Source organism: Neoarius graeffei, chromosome 19 (genome assembly GCF_027579695.1).
Source record: "Neoarius graeffei isolate fNeoGra1 chromosome 19, fNeoGra1.pri, whole genome shotgun sequence".
In the NCBI taxonomy this organism is placed as follows: Eukaryota; Metazoa; Chordata; class Actinopteri; order Siluriformes; family Ariidae; genus Neoarius; species Neoarius graeffei.
In genome coordinates, this window is record NC_083587.1 from 40,336,457 (window position 1) to 40,359,903 (window position 23,447).

The 23,447-nt window shown below is 39.9% G+C and overlaps 1 protein-coding gene across 4 annotated transcripts in view; it reads right to left on the reverse strand.

Annotated features, from left to right (window-relative positions):
* LOC132867272 (dnaJ homolog subfamily C member 13-like) overlaps window positions 1–23,447 on the reverse strand; it is a 152,885-nt gene that overhangs the window by 58,862 nt on the left and 70,576 nt on the right. For 3 of the 4 annotated variants that reach the window (XM_060900071.1, XM_060900074.1, XM_060900073.1), the window contains 11 exons: window positions 20,841–20,940; window positions 15,453–15,560; window positions 15,141–15,296; window positions 11,830–11,886; window positions 11,636–11,757; window positions 11,341–11,416; window positions 11,056–11,151; window positions 10,818–10,958; window positions 4,968–4,985; window positions 4,603–4,685; window positions 501–654 (listed from right to left, as the gene is read on the reverse strand). In XM_060900071.1, coding sequence (XP_060756054.1) covers window positions 501–654; window positions 4,603–4,685; window positions 4,968–4,985; window positions 10,818–10,958; window positions 11,056–11,151; window positions 11,341–11,416; window positions 11,636–11,757; window positions 11,830–11,886; window positions 15,141–15,296; window positions 15,453–15,560; window positions 20,841–20,940 — 1,111 coding nt within the window. The remainder of the gene's footprint in view (window positions 1–500; window positions 655–4,602; window positions 4,686–4,967; window positions 4,986–10,817; window positions 10,959–11,055; window positions 11,152–11,340; window positions 11,417–11,635; window positions 11,758–11,829; window positions 11,887–15,140; window positions 15,297–15,452; window positions 15,561–20,840; window positions 20,941–23,447) is intronic. The other variant, XM_060900072.1, reaches the window with a different exon arrangement.

Below are 23,447 nucleotides of genomic sequence, written 5' to 3' on the forward strand. Positions count from 1 at the left end.
GATTATTTATTTATTGCATTCATAAGCTTTAATATAATTATAACATAACATAGGCTTTAATATAGTTTAAGAACATTTCATTCAATAATACTCTTCAATGATTGAATATACTTTACCAATTCCAGAAACATTTTTTTATGAATGAACACAACAAATTTTACTGACCGACCACCATAACTTGCTGCTACATTTTAAGTAGGAACATGGAACACCGTTGATGAGAAGTCGCTTTGTGTCAGTGTAATTACACTGACCTGTCTGGTATGTAATCGCGCAACTGTACCTATTTGGCTCTACAGTGGAAGTGAGGCTATAGTTGTGTGTTTATTAGAAAATATTACCTGCCAAAATTTGGGAAACTTAAGGGGGGGGGGGACGACAACCCCACCATTCAAGTATATTTCGCATCGGCTAAAGAAATTGACAAATTTCAGTGCAACACTGAAAATCCAAAAATACTTTTGTTACTAGATACAAAAAGCTCTCTCTCTCTCACACACCTCAAACTCTTGATGGTTCCAGGAAATCACAGTGGCGCTCCCAAGCTCTCGGTCGACACTGAAAGAGCGCATTTCTCCCTCCAGAGAATCACGCAGCTCCTCACGAGTCTTCAGGTTCCAGATTAGATTAGAGTATGCATGATCCATATGAAATCTGCAGAGAGCATCAACCACATAACACATGCAAGTTACTCACATTTGTGATTTGTTATGACTTGGATGGACAATGACCTGAAGCATACTTTGAAAACAACCCAAGATGTGTTTAAGGCAAATGAAATGGATTGCTCTGCAATGACCAAATCAATGCACCAAGACCTATGGGTTCCAGACCTCAGGCAGCTATTGATTAAATTATAAAATTTCAATTAAATTTATAATAATGTAAATATTAAAAGTTATATGACGAGTCTGTTCAATTACTTTTGGCCCAGTAAAAAAAAAAGAAAAAAGTTGTAATTCAGGACTCTCAAATCTAATGGACAAGCTAGTGGCTTAGATTTGTTGCTTCTAGCTATGCCTTCTAAAATTACTCAAATTTACTTGTTGAAACTGCCCTTTTTCTACAGAATACATGTTAGAAACGATGGCTTCAAAATATAAAGGAAGTCTGAAATTGATGTCATTGCCAAGTCCATATCCAATATTTTGGTTTTAAACCCCATAAGTCAAGGACTGACTTTATTAAGTGCCATCAGCAGCATGTGTGCATGCGCGCGCGTGTGTGTGTTAACTGGTGATATTCAGTTTTGAAGCATATATAAGGTTTTATACAGTTGGGTCCATAAGTATGTGGACCGCAGCAGTGTTCATAATCTTGCCTCTGTACACCACCACAGTGGATTAGAAATGACGCTATTAAGATGTGATGGAAACGCAGACTTTCAGGTTTAATTCAAGGAGGTGAACAAAAAAATTCTTTAACTGTTTCGGAATTATAGTCAGTCCTAAGTACTAATGACCCAGTTCCATTGGCAGTATGGGGAACCCCATATGCAGCAAGCGACAAGGCACTGTGTGCTCCAACACCTTTCCATCATAGCCTGCATTAACTTTTCCAGAAGCCTGTGCTACAGTAGCTCTTCTGTGGGATCGGACCAGATAGGCTAGCCTTCACTCCCCACACAAATCAATCAATGAGCCTCGGATGCTCACGACCCTGTTGCTGGTGCATCAGTTGTCCTTCCATTGACCACTTTTTATTAGGTACCGCATACCCAAAACACCCCACAAGACCTGCCAAAAGAAGATGCACAGACCCAGTCATCTAGCAATCACAATTTGGCCCTCGTCAAAGTCACTCAGATACTTACATTTGCCCATTTTAACTGCTTCAAACACCTCAACTTCAAGAACTGACTGTTCTCTTTCTGCCTAATATATCCCACCTCAACAAGATAAGCGTTCTTCACTCATCAGTGGTTTTAATGTTATGAGATTTACACCGATCAGTCAATTTGTGAAATTTGCTCCATGGACATCATGGCATACTATGAAGGGATTTATAAGGAGTAATAATATGCAGCAAGACAATTTTTGTTCCATCCGACACAAGATTAGAGCTCTTAAATTACAAAATCTTGAGGCAAACTGGACTCCTCTTTACAGCAAAATTTCTCAGAACAGGTTGCCCTATGATGCAATAAACAAAGAAATTACTGACAAGTTAAAGCAACGCTCAAATCCACAGAATGAGACAGCGCTATTTTCATGGTGCGATACCTAGCCATCTTCTCATTATGAGAATTAGAGCTAGGCTAGTGAGCATCTTGCAGATATCCAAGTATCCTGGGTATTCATATTGATCACAAATTGTCATTTAAATCTTGCTGTAAAAAAACTGAAGATGAAATTAGGTTTTAAGAATAAATACTCTTTCCTTTCACACAAGAAAGGATTCAATTGCAGAAGCGCAACAAGTAGCATCCTGAGATCCCATATGATTAAAAAAAAGTGTTATTAAAAGGAAAGGTGATGTAACACGATGGTAACCAGAGCATCAGTGACGCAGTAGTTCACACAGCCGTACAATGACAAACCAGACTTGTTTATAAATTAGCCAAGTTGCTCTTCATGAGAACAATTAGATCTTACAAACAAAACAACTAGAATCAAAATCCATTGAAAACTCAGTGAGGAGTAGCGATTTTCCTGAAAGTTCATTAAATCGGGCTAATTGGCAACTTGCTAATGAGAAATCACAAAACCAGGGAGTAACTTTTGTGCAGAGTGATTAGATCTAAACAGAACAGTCAGAATCAAAACCCACTGAAAACTCGAGGAATAGCAATTTTTGTGAACTGTGGACGGACGCCATGTGATGACGATAGCTCATCCCCTTACGGCCGGTGAGCTAATAATGCCCCGTCCTAACTTTTTGTCAAGTGTGTTACAGGCATCCTTTAAATACAGGCATGTATTTCATTTATTTACGAAATACAATCAAGTTGGTCAGTAAAAACAATTTAAAATATTTTCTCTGTACTTGTGTCAGTTAAATAAAGGGTCATGTGAAGTAACATCAGATTTTTATAGCATTTTGGAAAAGATCATAACTTGTCTGGAAATGGGGTTAATACACCCCCCAAATTACTGCTGGAACTCTGCATTTTGAGCTCATGTTTATTATTTAGCTGTAACTCCAATACACTGTGGTAAACAGTTAAAATAACTGTCAATATCACTCCAAGTTAACAACTTTACCATATGGTTTTAAATGATTTAGTTCCATTATAGGCCAACAGTAATTGTACAGGCCTACTCAGAGGACACACACGTTAAACCAACAGTAACCGCAGTGCAACAGTGTTATAATCCCATGTCTTAACCGGAATTACAAGGAACCAAACTTCAACATATTACTTCTACTTATGGGCAGTGTCTCAGCTTTAGCAGTTTTAACTTCACAGTTTCCTAGTATTTATGAACCTGACTGCATATGAGAGATAATAGATAGGTATTAGGTCTGGGGTTTTTTTTCCATGAAAGGGGGGGGGAAAAAATTGTTTGAAGGCTGCATTACATAAATCAACCCGTGTGTGTTATTTTTTTATATATATGAGAGTGATCCCACACTTATGGGTACTGAAATGGGGACATGAACTTATTTTTAAAAATTCACCTAAAACCATTTCATTTTTTTACCATCAGGTCACAAAACATGTAATCTTTAATGAATGATATGTTAAAAGATAACTTTAATTTTCTGAGGTGTAATAAAAACATTTATATGCCAAAGTCAGAACGTAACAGAAGTGTTGTGGACATATATATTCTCAATTTTAACAATGTAGAATTACTTTTTGAAACATAGGAAGGTGATGTTTTAGCAAATATAATTAATAAACATGTGTAGTAGAATAAACATACACATTCTTTCAATAAGATTAACATGGTATATAGCTAGATTGTAATTAATTTGTAACAGACGTGAGATGGACAATCGTAACAGAAGTAATGTAACAGACATCATTTTGGAACTCATAGGCTTGACTTTGGCATATAAATATGTTTTTATTACATCTCAGAAAATTAAAGTTATCTTTTAACATATCATTCATTAAAGATTACATGTTTTGTGACCTGATGGTAAAAAAAGAAATGGTTTTAGGTGAATAAGTTCATGTCCCCATTTCAGTACCCATAAGCGTGGAATCAATAAAGTGTGTATTTTATATATATATGACACATACAAAACTTATCAAATTGAAATACATCTATACTTGACATTTATATGTCAATACTGTATATATATATATATATATATATATATATATATATATATATATATATATATATATATATATATATAATACACACACGTACAGTATTAGTTAAAAAGTTTGGACCCACTCATTTATTAGTAACTGTGTCCACATTTTGGACTGGTAGTGTACATGACCTACATAAATGACCATCAGGATGTTATCACATCTAAACTAGAAAAATACTCAATTTTACAGTCTTCTACATTTTAGAATATATAGATAATTTCTGTTTGTCATTTTGCTCAAGTACAAAATGTTTCAAATGACATACTAAATAAACTGGAGCAAAATCAGACAGTACCTAAATAAAATATAAATAGTAAGTAAACATATACTTGTAGTAGAAGAGCTCCCAGTTGGCTTCAATCTTGATCCGCTGTCTTCTTTTCCTCAAGACAACAGGTTTTTGGTTTGGGTTCTGCAACCAACAAACATGCACTGAAATCATTGTGAAAAACAGGCATGCACAATAACATGGGGACAAGAAATTCCCTATATCAAATGAAACTTATTACAAACAATGCAGCTATGGTAAGGCTTATAAAGGAGGAAAAAAAATAGTTATGCATGAATCCATATAAAGAATGGTTTTGAAGAATCTGGAATCCTTATACAATAGTAACTGAACAAAAACCCCAGTAAAAACATTCATTAATTCCAAGAATGTCAACACAGTGTCTCAGTGGTCAGTTATACTCACCAAGTTATTCCTGTCCTGCTGCATTGATTCACAGCAGACAACCACAATAAGGGGCAGGCACAGTGGACAGGGCAGAAATAACAGAAATATTATTGATACTATGGTCAGCCAATCACAATTCATATGGCGTCTGAGACAGCTCAATACAAAATATTAATTTAAAAAAAAAATCATGAAATCCAAGAATTTTCCAGAATAATCCACCCAGTGGCAAAATACTGATAAGTGTTCAGGATAATCTTAAAAGCCAAAATGACCATCTGATAATACTGATTTATTTAATAACACCTCAAAATCAGCAAGAATTAAAATATACAATTTCTAAATGGACAGGCAGCGTGCCCCAAAAACAAGCTTAATTATAAGGAACAAAAGATTGAATGCTATGACTAGTGCAAGCAATGGACAGATAAACACAATAGCACCAGAGGTTTGCCCTCAAAGATGTGTGAGATCAGCAGAGCCAAAGGAACCCAACAGCCTGTTAGTCACTACAGCATGATTCATCGTCAACAAATTTAAGTGGACGCCTGAATAGGGCCAAGTTTACATTAGACCGTATCTGTCTCGTTTTCTTCGCGGATGCACTGTCCGTTTACATTAAACCGCCTGGAAACGCCGGGAAACGGGAATCCACCAGGGCCCACGTATTCAATCCAGATCGTGTCTGGTCCGGTGCTGTGTAAACATTGAGAATACGCGGATACACTGTGCTGAGCTCTAGCTGGCGTCGTCATTGGACAACGTCACTGTGACATCCACCTTCCTGATTCGCTGGCGTTGGTCATGTGACGCGACTGCTGAAAAACGGCGCGGACTTCCGCCTTGTATCACCTTTCATTAAAGAGTATAAAAGTATGAAAATACTGCAAATACTGATGCAAATACTGCCCATTGTGTAGTTATGATTGTCTTTAGGCTTGCCATCCTTCCACTTGCAAGTGGTAAGTGACGCGCATGCTGCCCGATATGCACTGGGATCTCTCACACAGCGGCTCAGTCCCGAATCACAGCTTGTTCACTTCACTCGCGTGCTCTGTGAGCTGCGCAGGGCCGGAGTGCGCACCCTCCAGAGGGCACTCGCTGTTCAGGGCGGAGTGATTTGGAGCGCAGGATGCCTGCGGAGCTGAGCGTATCCGTGTACTGGCGTTGCTGTGTGCACGCGAATCGTGTATTGGCGTTGCTGTGTGCACGCTAATCGTTTTAAAAACGTTAATCTGATGATCCGCTGATACGGTCTAATGTAAACCCCACCTAGAACACCCGCATGTGCTTGTTGAACATCCCATTCCAGAAATTGTCCCCTCTTTACTGTTATAATAGCCTCTACTCTTTGGGGACAGCTAGATTGAGTGTGACTGTGGACATTTGTGCCCATTCAGCCACAAAAACACAACTGAGATCAGGCACTGATATCGGGCGAGAAGGCCTGAGGTGCTGTCGGCATTACAAGTCATCCCAAAAATTGTTCAGTGAGGTTGAGGTCAAGTACAAGTCACTTGTATTCTTCCATACCAACTTTGCCAAACCATGTCTTCCCAAACCAGTGCACATGAGCATTGTCATGTGAAACAGATTTGGGACCCCTTAATTTCAGTGAAAGGAAATCATAATTCTACAGCATACAAAGGCATTCTAGAAAATTGTGTGCTTTTGGCCACACAACGTACGTTAGGATTAGGATGTAAATACCCTCAAATTAAAGCTGAAAGTTTGCACTCTTGGCTCATATTCTTTAACCCTCTGGGGTCGAGAGCTTCGCTGGCAAAGCTCAGCAGGTTTAGAGTAAGGTGGTCATGTAGAGAGATTAATATCTTCACAAGTTTTTAAGTCATACAAACATGATAAACATACTGACAAACTTTACACTTTCCCAGTACCAAATATATTTAAATTACCTAAATTAGATGAAACATAAAACTTGTCACCTTACTCAGTCACACCAGAGTCGGAGCACTGAGCGCCCACTTACACATTCATTAAAAAGACTTTCACATGGTAACGGCATGATATCACTTTCACACTTTCGCTTTCAATCGGTTTCTCTTTTCATGGTGGGAACGCCCACCGTAAACAGAATAAAATCTGTCAGCCAAAGTTGAGGATATTTGGAGGTCAAACTTGTTGTGAGATGGCACGCGGGTTATATGCGCTTCGGCTGATTCAGGACAGCGATTCAATCTTAAGAACTGCGACACTGATTAGCAGTGCATTTAAAAAAAAAAAAACTTCAACTTGATGCAGCCGAAGATCAACTCGATTAAGTGTAAATATTTCTTCTACACATACGAAGCAGATCAGTTGATATGCGTGTGCTGTAAGTGCATACACAGGAAAAACGACCGAGCAATTTTTCCAGAGTTAAAAATATTTTCCTCAAAAATATTCAATTTTGCTTTACTTTGAGTTTAGAGAGTAAAATTTGGAATTGGAGTGGGAGCAAAATTACAGAGTAATTGTGTAACAGAGTTGGTTGTGGCTCTGAGTAAAATAGCTGAAGAGTTAATTTCAAGACACACTGAATAGAGTTAAATACCGGAGAAATGAAGCTGCTGTAAAAAGCAGTTTTAAAACTGTGTTGGAATGTGTGAAAAAACATTACCTTATCCTTTGTGACGAACCGTTTTGATCACTTGACCTGATGGGATTAAGAGTTGACAGTGGGAGGGGTATTGACTCCTCAATGAATGCAATTTTTTACCCTTTTTAACTGAATACCCCTCCCACTGCCAACCCTTTATCCCAAAACAATAGGACATACATTTTTTGATGGCAAGTTAACTGTCCAAATCAATGGAGCTGATTTAAAGGACATGTGCAGAACCATGGCCTCACTTTGTTTATAAATGCCTTGAGACCTCAAGAATGGCATAGGAATAGTTTTAATCGTTAACAATAAATCTAATATAGTAATTTTTACGATTAAAGTGATTCATACAGGTAGCGGTCTGAGTGAATGACCTTGACATCTGTGATGTCACAGCAGGAAGGCTATCGGTCTCATCGCCATTCATCACCACCACCGCTATACTAAAACACAGAGCTAACTACAACTTCGAGCCTCCATTTTGAGCCAATTTATTGCCATGCCACATAGATGTGTTGCTGGCGGGTGCAGCAACATGACAGAAGTTGGATTTATGTTGCATTCATGACCCAAGAATGTTCAAACTGCAAAGATTGACACGTTTTGCAAGAAATTCACGGATTGGGCGTCTATGAAGTGGTCTCTCCTCTGCTCTGCACATTTTACTAAGGACTCGTACAGAGCGTGAGCCGGGCAGTAAAGGCGGAGTACTTGGTATGGAGAAAATGGAGAATGAGTGGCCCAGTCGTCAGATTTCTCTGCTGGATATGACTCCCCCCCCCCACACACACACACAATATGCTTGCCTCAGCAGCAATATCTCGCTCTTATGTGGAAGAAGCGAATGAACGAAGAACTGAAAGTCAGATTGTTTCAAAACAAAATCAGCCAGCCACAGCTTGTCCTTCAAGAAGCGAGAACACAGACGGGTAAGATGTAACTCATTTGGTTACATAACAAAAAACACCATCACTTGTTTACCTGCATTTAGATTAATGCATGTAACTTGTATTGTGTATTTAGGTCATCAGTATAAGATTATTTAGTTTGCTTCAGAATGTAATTGTCTCAGTTCATCCGATTATTTAATTAGTCTTTTACGTTTCATCAGTGAAAATGCATGCATATACATGTATACTGCATAAGGTATAACACCTATCCTGTTTTAATGAGAGTCACATGAGACTGTCAGTTCAATTCCATCCAATTCTCTCGATGGCTTTGTTCTCTGGCTTTATTTCGTAAAGTGGGGGCCTCCGTGGCCGACATGTTACTATCAGATTCACTTTCCGATTGTTTGAACTGATACGGTTCTGTGTGTATAGCAGCAGCATGTACACACACTCCAATTTCAGGACGATCACAGTCAGATGCATTACTATCTGAGGAATCCGAAGAATCTCTAATAAACCCGAATGAAGAGACCATTGCAACCACTCTCACCTGCCAAGTCTGGCTTTGGTCTATAGCACCGGTTCCCGCTGTGACGTCACCCACCCAGGGCTGGCTGGCTCGCTCAGCGGGGCAGCTCGAATGCCAACTTTGCAGTCGATTTTAACTCTCAAAAATATATATTTTTTTTATTCCCAATTATGCAGCATACAAGAATCAAGGATGGAGATACTATCCACTCAGAAACGCATTTAAAAAAAGTGTTCTCCGTATCTCCTTTAAGTTTTTGTGCTCGATACATTCCCAAGACTGAACAGTAGGGTTATGACTGTGAAAGTGTTTTCAAAATTTCTACTTTCCTGATGTTGCATTTGATGAACTTTTACTCATATATTACTTTTTTGAAGTTTTTATTGGGTCATGCAAAAACCTCCCGCACCCAACATCACCTCACTTTTGATAAATACATGTATATTAAATAAATAAATTCACTGAAAGATGTGTAAAGCACTTTTATATAACAATAAATTGCTCAACAATTGTAATAATTATAATTGTTAATTCTGCATTAACTAACAATTATAATTATTACAACAATTGTTAAGCAATTTATTGTTATATAAAAGTACTTTACACATCTTCCAATGAATTTATTTTATAATCATGATTTATTTATTTAATATACATGTATTTATCAAAAGTGAGGTGATGTTGGGTGCGGGAGGTTTTTGCATGACCCAATAAAAACTTCAAAAAAAAGTAATACGAGTAAAAGTTCATCAAATGCAACATCAGGAAAGTAGAAATTTTGAAAACACTTTCACAGTCATAACCCCACTGAACAGAATCACCTCAAGTGATCAAAGCAGTTCGTCACAATGGGTAAGGTCATGTTTGCTTTTTTCCCCCCCACACATTCCAACACAGTTCTAAAACTGCTTTTTACAACATCTTCATTTATTTATTAAGTACAATCATGACATACATACTACATAAATATTATTGTAGCTGAACTTGTGCTGAATTCCCCCCCCCCAAAAAAAAATAAATCATATGACTTTGAAAATACTCCTTAGATTTGTTGAAATTGACAAAATCAGAGCACGCCAAAATCATGTGCTACAAAATACCCTCAGACTCCAGAAGGTTAACGTCAACTCCAATGTACTGTGGTAGACAGCTTACAATATCTTTGTCAATGTCCAAATATGGACAATGAATTATACTGGATAATGTTTAAAAATATTGATTATTAAAGATAATTTTCATACATTTCCTTCCTAAATTCACATAAAATGCACAATGCTTAAACAATGTAGGTGCTTATGATAACTTGCTCAACAGCCAGGTACTGGCTTTCTGACAGGAGTTTGAGTGGAATAGCTGAAAGAGCAGGGCAGCACGATGGTGCAGTAGTTAGCACTGCCGCCTCACAGCAAGAAGGTCCTGGGTTCGAGCCCAGTGGCCGACGGGGGCCTTTGTGTGTGGAGTTTGCATGTTCTCCCTGTGTGGGTTTCCTCCGGGTGCTCCGGTCCCCCCCGTCCAAAGACATGCAGTTAGGTTAACTGGCTACCCTAAATTGCACGTGCGTATAGAAAGGAACTGAATGTCTTCAGAAATCTGCAAAATTACACTGTTAAAACTGCTTTCTATACTGACTTACTAGAAAGTTGAAAGTACAAAAGAGACAATATTGTGTAATGAGAGATTGTAGAGGTCGTGGTGCACATGTGGACAAGGACAGTTGGCATGTGGACCCAGTGTCGTCTTTGCATGAACATAGAGGAACATGTTCTAGAGTCTATGCGTTCGCTCAGCTTTTTTGTCTTTTAAGGACTCTTTTTGCTCTTAAACCGTTTTGTTTGACTCACCTCTTTCTGTGCAATGCCCATCTTGTCTCTCCAGTGCATGAGAACCAGGTCAGCCTTTTCTTTAGCAAACTTCTCCACCTCTTTGGCAGCCTTGCCTGCTATTCGCTGCCACTCTGGCACCTTTGTGCGTCCAAACTGGTCCTGCACGGACAGAGAAAATAAGAAATTATGTTAATTTGGTACACGGAATAGTTATTATTCATTGTGATTCAATCAAAATAAAGAACTAAAAAGTTACAGAAGCGATCTTGAGGTTGTCACGAATGTGCATTCGGTCTATGTCCTTTTCTGGCACAGGGTCAGAGCTGTCCAGATATGCCAGAAGCCCAGTTGGCTGGAGAGGAGAGGAAACAAAGGAAAGGAAAAGAAAGGAAGAAAAAAAATATATAAGAATCAATGAACGGAACAAGCAAGAGACCAAAAATAAAAACACAGATTGTCGCAAACGTCACTAGTTGGAATTTAAAAACCAAGTGAAAGATTTTTACAAAAAAAAAAAAGAAAAAAAAAAATCAAATCTCACTAAGATTCTCTTGAGAAGGTTCATAGCGACAGGATTTTCAGCTGTCCACAAACCCACAAGGTGACGACTCAGCTGTCTACAAACAACACAAGAGCATTTATTCACTTCATTTATTTAAATCTCATAAAACAATCATAAACGGAGTCAAGTACAGACCTTAACATCCTTCACCTTTGTTCTTTTTGCTCTTAAACTGGATACATTTTAATATGTAGGTGTCGTTGTGCATTTTAATTCTCCAAATTAAGCAGATTTGGGATGAAGTCTGGGGTGTAGTGCAGATTGGGGTGTTTACCTGTTCGTAAGCATCCTCTGATCAGCGCTGATGGTGAACAAAGATGTGTGCAGATGTCTGGGTAAAGCACCTTCACTCAACGCCAAGTCCTGCATCTTTGTGGCTATTTCCTTATCCCCCTCCTGAGCACACAAACACACATGTAAATTGTTCACACAAGGACACGCTAACACTTCACAAATGAATGATCTCACCTCAATAATGGCCTTCATAACCAGACCTGCACCCTTCACTATAGCCATAGAGGGATGCTGCAGAGACAGACAGTAGAACAGAAAACAAGTAGTATAAATCTAGAGAAACATAACCTAGTGCATACACTATATGGCCAACTGCTTGTGAACATGACAAATCACAACCATATACGTGCCTTCCAAAAACCGCAGCTGCAAAGTTGGAAGCACGCAATTATATAGGATGTCCGAGTATGTAGAGGAACTGCACAGAGCCCTCACCACAACCCCACTGAACACCTGTGCGTTGGATGAACCAGAAAGCCAACTGTATGTCAGGCCTTCCCACCTGACAGTGCCTAACTGCAGTAATGCTATTGTGGCTGAATGAATAAATGCCTAAAACCACAATCCAAACTCTAATTCAGCAAGTAATTCAAAATGTAATTCAACAAGTACATACAGTTGGGTCCACAAGTACCGGGACAGCGATGCAATTTACGGAATTTTGCCTCTGTACACGTCAAGTTTATTTTTGTAGCACTTAACAATGGACATTGCCGCAAAGCAGCTTTACAGAAAATTCATCTCATCTCATTATCTGTAGCCGATTTATCCTGTTCTACAGGGTCGCAGGCAAGCTGGAGCCTATCCCAGCTACCTATGGGCGAAAGGCGGGGTACACCCTGGACAAGTCGCCAGGTCATCGCAGGGCTGACACATAGACACAGACAACCATTCACACTCACATTCACAACTACGGTCAATTTAGAGTCACCAGTTAACCTAACCTGCATGTCTTTGGACTGTGGGGGAAACCGGAGCACCCGGAGGAAACCCACGCGGACACGGGGAGAACATGCAAACTCCGCACAGAAAGGCCCTCGCCGGCCACGGGGCTCGAACCCAGAACCTTCTTGCTGTGAGGCGACAGCGCTAACCGCTACACCACCGTGCCGCCCCTTTACAGAAAATTAAAGACATTAAACATGAGCTAAATTTATCCCTAATCTATGCCCAATGAGCAAGCCTGTGACAATGGTAGCAAGAAAAAAACTCCCTCTGACAACATGAACAAACTTCGAGAGGAACCAGACTCAAAAGGGAACCCAGCCTCATTTGTGGGATAACCGACAACGTGATTATAAATAACTTGTTTCTATAACAGTGTCCTATATAGTCAAAGTATAACTGTGAAACCAGGAAATTCATTATAGTTTTAACATGAAGTCTGTTTCGTTGAAGTTATAAACTGGTCATTGATGGAAACTTGAGTGCAAAATTGTTCATGACAACTGCAGTCCTAAAGTTAACAAGTTAACTGTAGTCCTCGGCCATAAAAACATTACTGTAAGTGTCCAGAGCGTCCTCCAAGTGCAACTTTCAACTGTGCATATGGGGCCATCCACCACAGGAGCGATGTGAGGAGACCCAGCCACACGCCTGGCATCAGAATGGATCAGGCAGGTCCGACACCACACGTAGGATTATTTTATACCTCGAGATTTCTGTTTAGAGCTTCACAATGTGTTAAGATTCCTGTTTCTGTGGCTACGGTTATCTTTGCGCCAGGCTCTCTGTGATACAAGGGTTAACAGGTCAAACTGTGTTTTTGTTAGCCACAAAGGTGCATTAGCCTGATACTAATACTTTAAGATCATGAAATTACATTGTATTATTTAACCTGAATTTAATGATACTCTACTTTGGGGTTTTCGGTCACTAGGCTCCATTAAGCTGAGCCAAGGAACAATTTAAGAGTTCAGATATTTAGAGGATCTTGTCTCATACCATCTTGTTTCTTTACCACTGATTGCCATCAGTGTAAAAGCACTTAGGGTGTTAAAACACAAACTCACTATTATGTGGTTAAAATCTTAAGATGTCATATGGTGGGAGTTATGAGCAGGTCTGTTATTTCAAATTCAGCAGATGTTTTAGCAATTGAGAAGCTTCCATTGGGCAGCCAAATCAGAAGTCCTTGTTCAAACAAAGAAGTGTCCTTTTACAATTATTTTAATAGGAGCTGCCATTTTGTTTTCGGGCTGTTCAAGGGTTGGTCCCTTGTCGTGGGATAGAGTTTAAAATTTCTGGTGGAAGTTTAAAGAATTCAGTGTGCATCCCAGACATCACTCAGCGCTTGAATTGTTTTATACAATAAAGCTGCTTTAAAAGGTAACTTCTTTCATGCAAGTGTATTTTTGGCCACTTTTGAGGCTCACACTTCCACGACACACACCAATGGATTTAAAATGAGGCAATCAAGGAGGTGACTGACGTGTAAACTTTCAGTTTTAATTCAAGGGGGTTAACAAAAATATTAAGCCCCGTCTACACGATCATACATTTGTCCAAAACATTATCATACAAATGTATGATGTTCAAGTTTGTATGATCATGTTGTGGATTTCTGTCCACACGATCATACATTTTGTATGTCACATGACAGGCAGTGTAGATCACATGACCCGAATTAACAATCTGATTGGTGGATGACCCAAAACGTTGTGAACGTTTGTTGGAAAGTAGAAACACGATTCTAAAAATTTGAACAACATCATACAACGTCATACAAGTATGACGTTGTTCAAGTTTGTTGGGAAAACCATCCACACGATTATATTTTGTCCATGAACATCATCATACATTTGCATGACGATGTCCATGGACAAATGTATGATCGTGTAGACAGGGCTTTACATTAATTTTCATTTCAAATCCATTGTGGTAGGGTACAGAGGTAAGATCACAAAAAGTAAGCCATTGTCCAAATACTCATGGACCTGGCTGGATGGTTGTGATGGTCCACAAATTTGCCCATATACAGGGTGTCTCAAAAAAATGTACTCACACTAACTGTCCCTAACATGCTGCCTTTTTTGTGTTGCAGGTGTAATTAATTAATCACAGCATGGACTTCTTTTTGTGGGGATATCTCAAAGACAAAGTTTATCACACCAAACCAAGAACAATTGATGCATTGAAATTGGAAATTGAAAGACAATGTCGCGATTTTCCTAATGACCTGTTTCGTGACGTTTGCGAATCCCTTGGTGCGCGTTATCAGCGTTGTCTGGACAATAATGGTCATCAATTTGAACATTTGCGAACATGATTCTTCAATTACATTTGTCTTCTGTATTCGAAGCTATTCCATTTCACTCTATGTTCATAAAGGTTTTCTCGTCATTCAAAGTGTGAGTACATTTTTTTGAGACACCCTGTAGAACATCTCTTCTGTATTACAATAAATAAAAACAAAAAGCACCACACAAATATTGTTTGGCTCAGACTGCACCAGCATACACACTGCAGAATACTTTGCCTCAGACCTGGAAGAGTTTGAAAAGTGTGCGTCCATTGGAGGCAACCATCTCCAGCAGCATATCAAACTGCTGACCTTCACTTGTCTCGCTGTAAGGCGCACAAAGGGCAAAGGTCAAGAAATCTAGCAGTGCACTGATCACTAAAGCTCCTGTTCCGTGGTCCTGAAACCAGAAAAGAGATGGAAAGAATGTTGGACAGGTGCACATAAAAGTAGAACTGTGTATATTAGATTTATTTTAGGTTGTCAATGTCTATTATTTGACTTTTCAATAGCTATAATCAAGTTGCATATTAAGGTGAACGAATTAACCGCGTACCACATGACTGATGAATTTCTCCAAAAGACTCTCCAGAAACTTTTTGGATGATAGAAGAGAGGCTTTGTTCAGCTGCTCCTGCCTCAAATCATAGTCATCATGCATTGGCTGTGACAACAACAACATGCAACTCTAAACATGGTGCTTAAACAACACAAATACCCCCCAACCATCCAGTTTATTAAGAAGACCTGCAGAACGTTTATGAAATTATCCAATCAGCCAATTATATGACAGCAACAGCACAGCTGATGGTTTACTGCCCCTGACAGGTAAACATTTCTGAAGGTAGATCTTGTGCCTCAAAGCCTGTGCCCCAATCACTGAAAAAAGGATGCATCTCTGTCTGTGATATTTGGGACTGATGACCCATTTCTACAACACTGTCTGCAGGGTCCACTGGTCTGAAGTGGTTGCTGCCCAGTGGACCATAACACTAGCAGCCCTTGGCCACAGTGAGGTGAGGTCTAAGGAGTTCTACCTATAGGTTTGTCCCTGGTTCAAAAGAATATTTTCACATCTGCTGAAAGGACAATTGTGGTTCTGTCCATCTACTGTGCAGCCAAGACCAATGGAATCCATGCAGTTGACTTGCCAAAGAGCCAGGCCACCGTAACTAAAAGGATCTCTACCTCCATCCCAACTGTTTCTGTTCGTCTCTAGACTCAAAAGAATACAATTTCCTGAGTCTTTTTGACCACAGGCCCAAAAACTAGTGCTGGCACACAGTAAACCCAGTTAGGTCATCTTACATGCCCTTGGAAGTTTTAATTGGGCCAACCACAACTGGCACTGACCCAAATTCACATTGGCAGGGAGCCAATAGGTGCCCTAGCCCAAGTGCCCCGACACCAAGAGTGTGGTATCAAATCAGCCTCATAACTGAGGGGTCTACTGCTCCATTCCATACATGAAAGGACCTCAAAAATCTGTCAGACTGGAAATCTAGCATCTGCATTTATTACTTGGGCAGCATGATTCTGCCCAAGTACTAAAAGCAGGTGCTAGATTTCCAATCTGACAGATTTTTGGGGAGCATAATTGTGCCTGCCTTGACTGGTGACACTACCAAAGAGGCAATACGGGGTCAATGGCCAGTCTGTTACCTAGGCCTCTTGCTCATCACCATGGCTAAAATTTGTGCTGATGACTCCAAGTGTGATGCTATTGTCAAGTTGGTGCCAGCTTCAACTCTGTTCAGATAACCTCTGCCCTGCAGCATATCTTGGTTTTGGAGGCTGCCTGACAAAATGCTGGCAGGAGAATATCACCCGTCTGTGTCTTGGCCAGCGTTTTGCATGTGTAAGTGACTAAAAACCTAAAAATCCTTTGAAAAAAATAATAAAAAAGGAACATTCCTTACACTGACTTAACAGCATAGTGGAAATTGTTGCGCTGTTACAGGAAAATAATCCAGGCCAGGGTGATGAAATATGGCCCGACACTCAGCAAAACTGGATTACACGGGACACGTTACTTTGGGCGAGCGTGCAGAACCTACAGCAACAGGAGCAGCATTGTTCACACAATTACCTGAGTAGTTTATGTACATCTGGAAGATTAAATATGATGTTCACTAGATCACATCCTTGTCCATCTTGGTTCCAAGCCAAACTGTAATGTTCAGTGATCGTCCTCGTCTCTCTTCCACTCTTGGTCTTTGAAGTTGACATAAGAGTTTTTTTTTTTTTATTCAAATACTAACTGGTATAGTTCAAGTCAACTTAGTCAATTCTGCCATATGTACAGGACAAACAGGACCAGCATGCTGTTTCTACCAGACCCTCGGTGTCTGGTATACTAGTGCATCTCAAACATTTAGAGCACGAAAAAGTTCAGTTTTTTGTAATTTAACTCTACAAGATAAGCTTTCATACATTCTATATTCATGATATGTAAAGTGAAATATTTCAATGCTCTTGTTTTAATTTTGATTATGGCTTATAGCTCATGAAAATCAGAAATCCAGTATCTCAAATAAGAGTATTTCCTAAGATCAATCAAAAACGGATTTACAATACAAAAACGTCCAACTTCTGGGGGAGTGGGGTGTGTGTGCTCATTTATACACTTAGTACTTGGTTAGTGCTCCTTTACCACAAATTACTGCATCAACGCAGTGTGGCATGGAGGCGATCAGCCTGTGGCACTGCTGAGGTGTTCTTGAAGCCCAGGTTGCTTTGATAACGGTCTTCAACTCGTCTGTTTTTCATCTTCCTCTTGACAATAGCCTATAAATTCTCTCTGGGGTTTAGGTCAGGCAAGTTGGCTAGCCAATCAAGCACAGTAATATGGTCAGCAAACCATTTGGTAGTAGTTTTAACACTCCTGTGCAGTGTCAAGATAATGAAAAAGACTAAAATAACAGCTATTGATTTAAACGTGGCTTGTCTGACTGCGACTCCCAGTGACATTTGAAAAATATAAGCACAGAAAATCCGTCTTTGAGGTTTCTAATCTTATTTTGTAAAATAAATGAGATTGCGGGTTTCTCTTGCAACCCCATTTGTAAAACAAAACAAGTGACTCCACATTTCCCCCCAAGCTTTATAAAACCTCGTTTACGCACTCCATTTTCAGGTCAATTATTAAGGTTTGTTTAGAACCACTGTCTTTAGCATGTGAAATATAAAAGGCTAATTCCAAACCACTATAGGCCATTGCCAAATATGTCTGGAGCATCTGTGATTTGACTGACAAATATTTACCAGACTCAAAGGTCTCTCCAATGCCACCACTGCTATGATATCCTCACCATTTTTAGTTGAGGAATAAGAGGATTGTTTCACACCTCTTTCAGGACCTTCTGCTGATGGCCATGATTTTTCTCTTTGTTTTTCCATTTCAACCTGAAGGCCATCAATTGGGCCACATCTGATAGTAAGCCCTAGATCAGTTTTGAAAGGAATTCTGCACTCTCTTGGCCTTCTGCTCAGAACTTCATCCCTCATTTTTTCCTGTCCGCTTCCGCAGCTTTCCTCAACTCTGGCAGCCGGATCATTTCTGACTCCCCAATGGGGTCTCGGCTGTCAAAGCAAGCTTGCTGAATCTGCATCCTGTGTATGAAATAATTGTGCCAATGAATGTTTCTCTTTAGTGATCAATTCCAAGACATGAAAACAATACCAATGTCCACCTCCAGTGTCCAGAGGGCTCAAATATTGCTCACACACATGAATCTTGCATTATTCCACTTTTTCCTTTTGTGGAGACAACTGTGAATAGATTGATCATATTTCCTCAATTCACCATGAGGAATTCCAAATGCTCAGTGTCGATGCAGAACAATAGGGTCAGTTACCTCTGCAACATAAAGGAAGAGTGCTATTCCATGGGCCACTACATGGCAATTAGCAGTGAATAAATCCTAGAGTTTGTGATGAATTAGCAGGCTGCTGTGACACTTCACGAAATTTAGTGAAAACTTGTGAATGTCCCAGCTAAATGTTGGCTTTGAAGTTCCTTTAGATCATTTAATGGAGTTGAGCAGCTATAAATGATTTAAACCACAGCCAGCAGTCTTAGGCCCTGTCCACATGGCAACGGATTCAGGTGACTCCGATACAATTGCTTATCGTTTAGGCCTGGCGTCCACACGGCACCAGCGTTTTGGGTGCCCAAAACGCAATCTTTTTGAGAACGGGTTCCAGAGTGGAAAGATCTGGCAACGTTGCCGTTGTGAAGTCGTCTGGATGAGTAGAACGGATTTGTTTACGATGACGTCACAACCACATGACTGAGTGCTTCACGCCGGGTAGAAGTGTAACGAACTCGATGCGAGTTGTCAACAAATCCTATAACTTGGTTCATGAAACGCGCTTACAAAATATTTTCACTGTGAATATTTATTGTGTAATGGTGCAAAGTGAGAGAGAGAGACAGACAGACTCTGCCCTTAGGGCAGAGTCAATCCCGCCAGCAAAAATAGGGAAAAAAAAAAAAAAAAAAAAAAGAGCGATCTCACCTCTTCAGATGTTGGTTTAAGTCCTACAATACATTCCTCAAAAAGGGCGTAGAAGAGCAAATTAATCCATCAACGTGTATCACTCAATTTATTCCGGACCATTAAAGACGCCGCCTTCCGCGTAGAATCATACATCATCCTCGCCGCCATATTGGATAGGTCAAAGCGGAGAATAAAGATTCATGTGCTGCGTTTAACTGTACCAACAGGTTTACCGTCCAAACGAGATCACATGGGATTACCTTTCACAGGTGAGAAACAACAAATTAATCCATCAACGTGTAGCATTCAATTTATTCTGGACCATTAAAGATGCCGCCTTCCGCGTAGAATCATACGTCATCCTCGCCGCCATATTGGATAGGTCAAAGCGGAGAATAAAGATTAGCTGCGTTTAACTGTACCAACAGGTTTGCCGTCCAAACGAGATCACATGGGATTACCTTTCACAGGTGAGACCGGAAAAATACTTTTCATTGTATTTGGTCATTATAATGTAATTTTACGAACAGATTTTCCTGACTTTGTGGCTAATATGAAGTCTCGCGCATAATAGTTTATGCGCATGCGTCCTTACTTCTTCTATTGTTCTGGTGTATCCGAAGGGACCGTCTTACAGCGCCCCTAGAGGTGTGGCATGTGTATTGCATCGTTTTCAGCAAGCGCTGCGTTGCCATATGGACCTGATATTTTACTGATCGTTGCCCATTTGGACGCGATATATTTTTAAATAACATCTCGTTGCCGTTGTCGTGTGGATGTAGCCTTAGTTGAGGGGCACCAAGGGGTGACCACACTCCCCAGCCAGAATTAAGAGTGTGACGAGTCTACCCCTTTTGTGTGAGTTAGTCAAGACCACTGACATCACAACTCCGGTCTGGGAGTGTGGATTTTACAAAGTCCAGCTACACCACACCCTGGAGGGATGGGCCTTGGCCAGCTCCCTCAGCTGCTTGCCACATCAGTGCAGCTGAATTTACTCGTAGCTGACTGAAGCCAATGCAATGCTAATGAAGCTAACAATAAGCTAATACAAAGCTAGCATAAGGCTAATACTTATTTCACCAAGCCTGGAGCTAACGCGGAGCTAACTCCAACTTTGGACGACAGGCTCACCTGCATTTCTGACCACTGTCAAGATGTTTCACAGACAGCTTCCAACAATCGACGTATATGAGGCAAAAAGTAATAAAAAGACCAGTAGGCATTACCAATGGCTTTTTATCGTGGGTCAACATTTGAAGATTAGGGGAGGAGGAAAAAAAAAAAACCCGCATCACATTGACGTGAACATTAAATGAAGCTTTTGACCTGCATCTGCATGGGTTCATGCTGCTGTCACATGATTGGCTGATTAGATAATTGCATGAATGAACAGGGGTTGCTAAGAGTTTACATGCATCCAAGGTCAGCCAGCCACTTACACACATAAGAGCACAGAGCATGTCAATAGCAGCATGAGTCACGCCATTATTGTTCCTCTTCAGTGCTTTAACAGTCTTCACACCCAATCTCTCCCTAAACCTGAAACACACATTCATGTGAACATCATGTCCGGTGCCCTCCACAATTATTGGCACCCTTGTAAAGATTAGTAAAAACAGTTTTGGGGGGGGGGGGGAAGAAAAAAAATCCACCTTTTGGCGAAGTAGCTTTATTTCACACTGAAAAAAAATGAGAAAAATCCAACCTTTAATTGAAAAATTTAGAGAAAAACAAATCCCTCATCAAGAAATTATTTTCAGCAGAAACACGTGCCACTTATTGATGCCCCATGAAATAACGAACACAATGTAACATTTACACTGTAAATTTTTTGAGTTGACTGGAGTGGGTAGGAACCTTCAAGCTGGAAGCCATGACTTCCTTATTAACTGGGGAACAAATGAGGTGAGAGAGGCCAAACTCCCCTTGTCATCCATCAACATGGGAAAGATAAGAACACACAAACCAAATGAGGGAGGTGTGTTGACCTTCATAAGTCAGGGAATGGTAATAAAAAAAAAAATAGCTATTTGCCTGAAAATGTCAATTTCTACTGTTTGGGCAATTAAAAAAAAAAACAACCACACAGGATCACTGTTGGTGCCTTACAAAAAAAAAAAAAAAAAAAAAAAAAGTAAAATCTTGGGGTTTCCATGTCTCCAAATCCAACTACAAAATATGGTAGAAGTTCTGAGATGTTTTGGGACTGTTTTTCCTCCAAAGGCCTGGAAACCTTGTTAGGGTACATGGCATCATGGACTCCATGAAATACCAGGACATTTTAAATCAGAATCTGGCTGCCTCTGGCAGGAAACAAACTGTGTTGTCATTGGATCTTCCAGCAGGACAATGATCCAAATCAAAACAAAAGTGGTTCACCATGCACAGAATCAAGCTTCTGTCATGGCCATCTCAGTCCCCTGACCTGAACTCAGTGAAAACCTGTGGGGTGAACTGAAGAGAGAGCACAAGAGGGCTGAGGACCCTGGATGGATCTGGAGAGACTGTGTAAAGAGGAATGGTCTCAGATGCCCTGCTCTGCATCTCCAACCTTATAAAATGATGTAGGAGAGACTCAGCACTGTTTTACTGCCAAAGGGGGTTGGGACAAAGTATTAAATGCAGGGGTACCAATAGTAGTGTCACATGCATTTTTGTTGAAAATAATTACTTCTTGATGAATTTTTCTTTGAATACATATATTTCCATTAAAAGGTTAGATTCTTCTAATTTTTTTCCAGTGTGAGATGAAGTGACTTGACCAAACAGCGTATTTTTTTTCTAATCCTTGTTACTCATCTTTACAAGGGGTGTCAATAATCGAGGAGGAAACTGTATCAGTACAGAGTTATGAGTACACCAGGTCCATAAATGGTACAGAACGCACATCTGTAAACCAGTTAACAAACGGGGAGGGGAACAAAATCTGGAAAGAATGCATTTGATGCCAAGAATGTATCATTTTCCAAGAACTATTACAAAAATCACATTTTTCACAAATTGGTAGTCATTTTGCCAGTTTGTTGACACTAAGCAGAAATGATTTTGTCGGACATTTTGTATAAAAGTTTTTATTCATCAAACTTGCAAAAAATAAAAATGCTCCATTTCCTCAAAATCCAGCGAATGTGGATAGAATAAAATGGTTATTCCACTCAATCTCGTCGTACATGGCTTATAGCCAACTCTGTGCTACGCGCCTCGTTGGCTATCAGCGCATATCCGAATCAATTTTGTGGATTAACTTTAATACATCAGTCAATATTAGAGCATCTCAAACAATCAGAATATCTCGATAGAGTTCTTTTTTTAGTAATTTAATTTAAAAAGGTAAAAACTTTCATATAGTCTACTCATTACATGTAAAGTGAAATATTTCAAACCATTTTGTTTTAATTTTGATGCTTATAGTTCAATCAGAAATCCAGTATCTCAAATTGTTAGAATATTTCTTAAGATCAACGGGGGGGGGGGGGGAGAGGATTTACAATACAGAAATGGCCAACTTCTGAAAAGTATGTTCATTTATACACTCAGTACTTGGTTGGAGCTCCTTTCCCACAAATTACTGCATCAATGTGGCATGGCGGCAAATCAGCCTGTAGCACTGCTGAGGTGTTGTTGAAGCCCAGGTTGCTTCGACTGTGTCCCTTTCAGCTCATCTGTATTTTTGGGTCAGGTGTTTCTCATCGTGACAATAGCCCATAGATTCTCTCGGAGGTTCAGGTCAGGCAAGTTGGCTGGCCAATCAAGCACAGTAACATCATGGTCCGCAAACCATTTGATAGAAATTTTGGCACTGTGGGCAGATGCTAAGTCCGGCTGGAAAAGGAAAATGGCATCTCCATAAAGCTTGTCAGCAGATGGAAACATGTAGTGCTCTAAAATCTCCTGGTAGACGGCTGCGTTGACTTTAGACTTGATGAAGCACAGTAGGCCAATGTCAGCAGATGACATGGAACCCCAAAATCACCACACACTGAAAACTTCACAATGGACTTCAAACACCTTGGATTCTGTGCCTCTCCACACTTCCTCCAGACTCT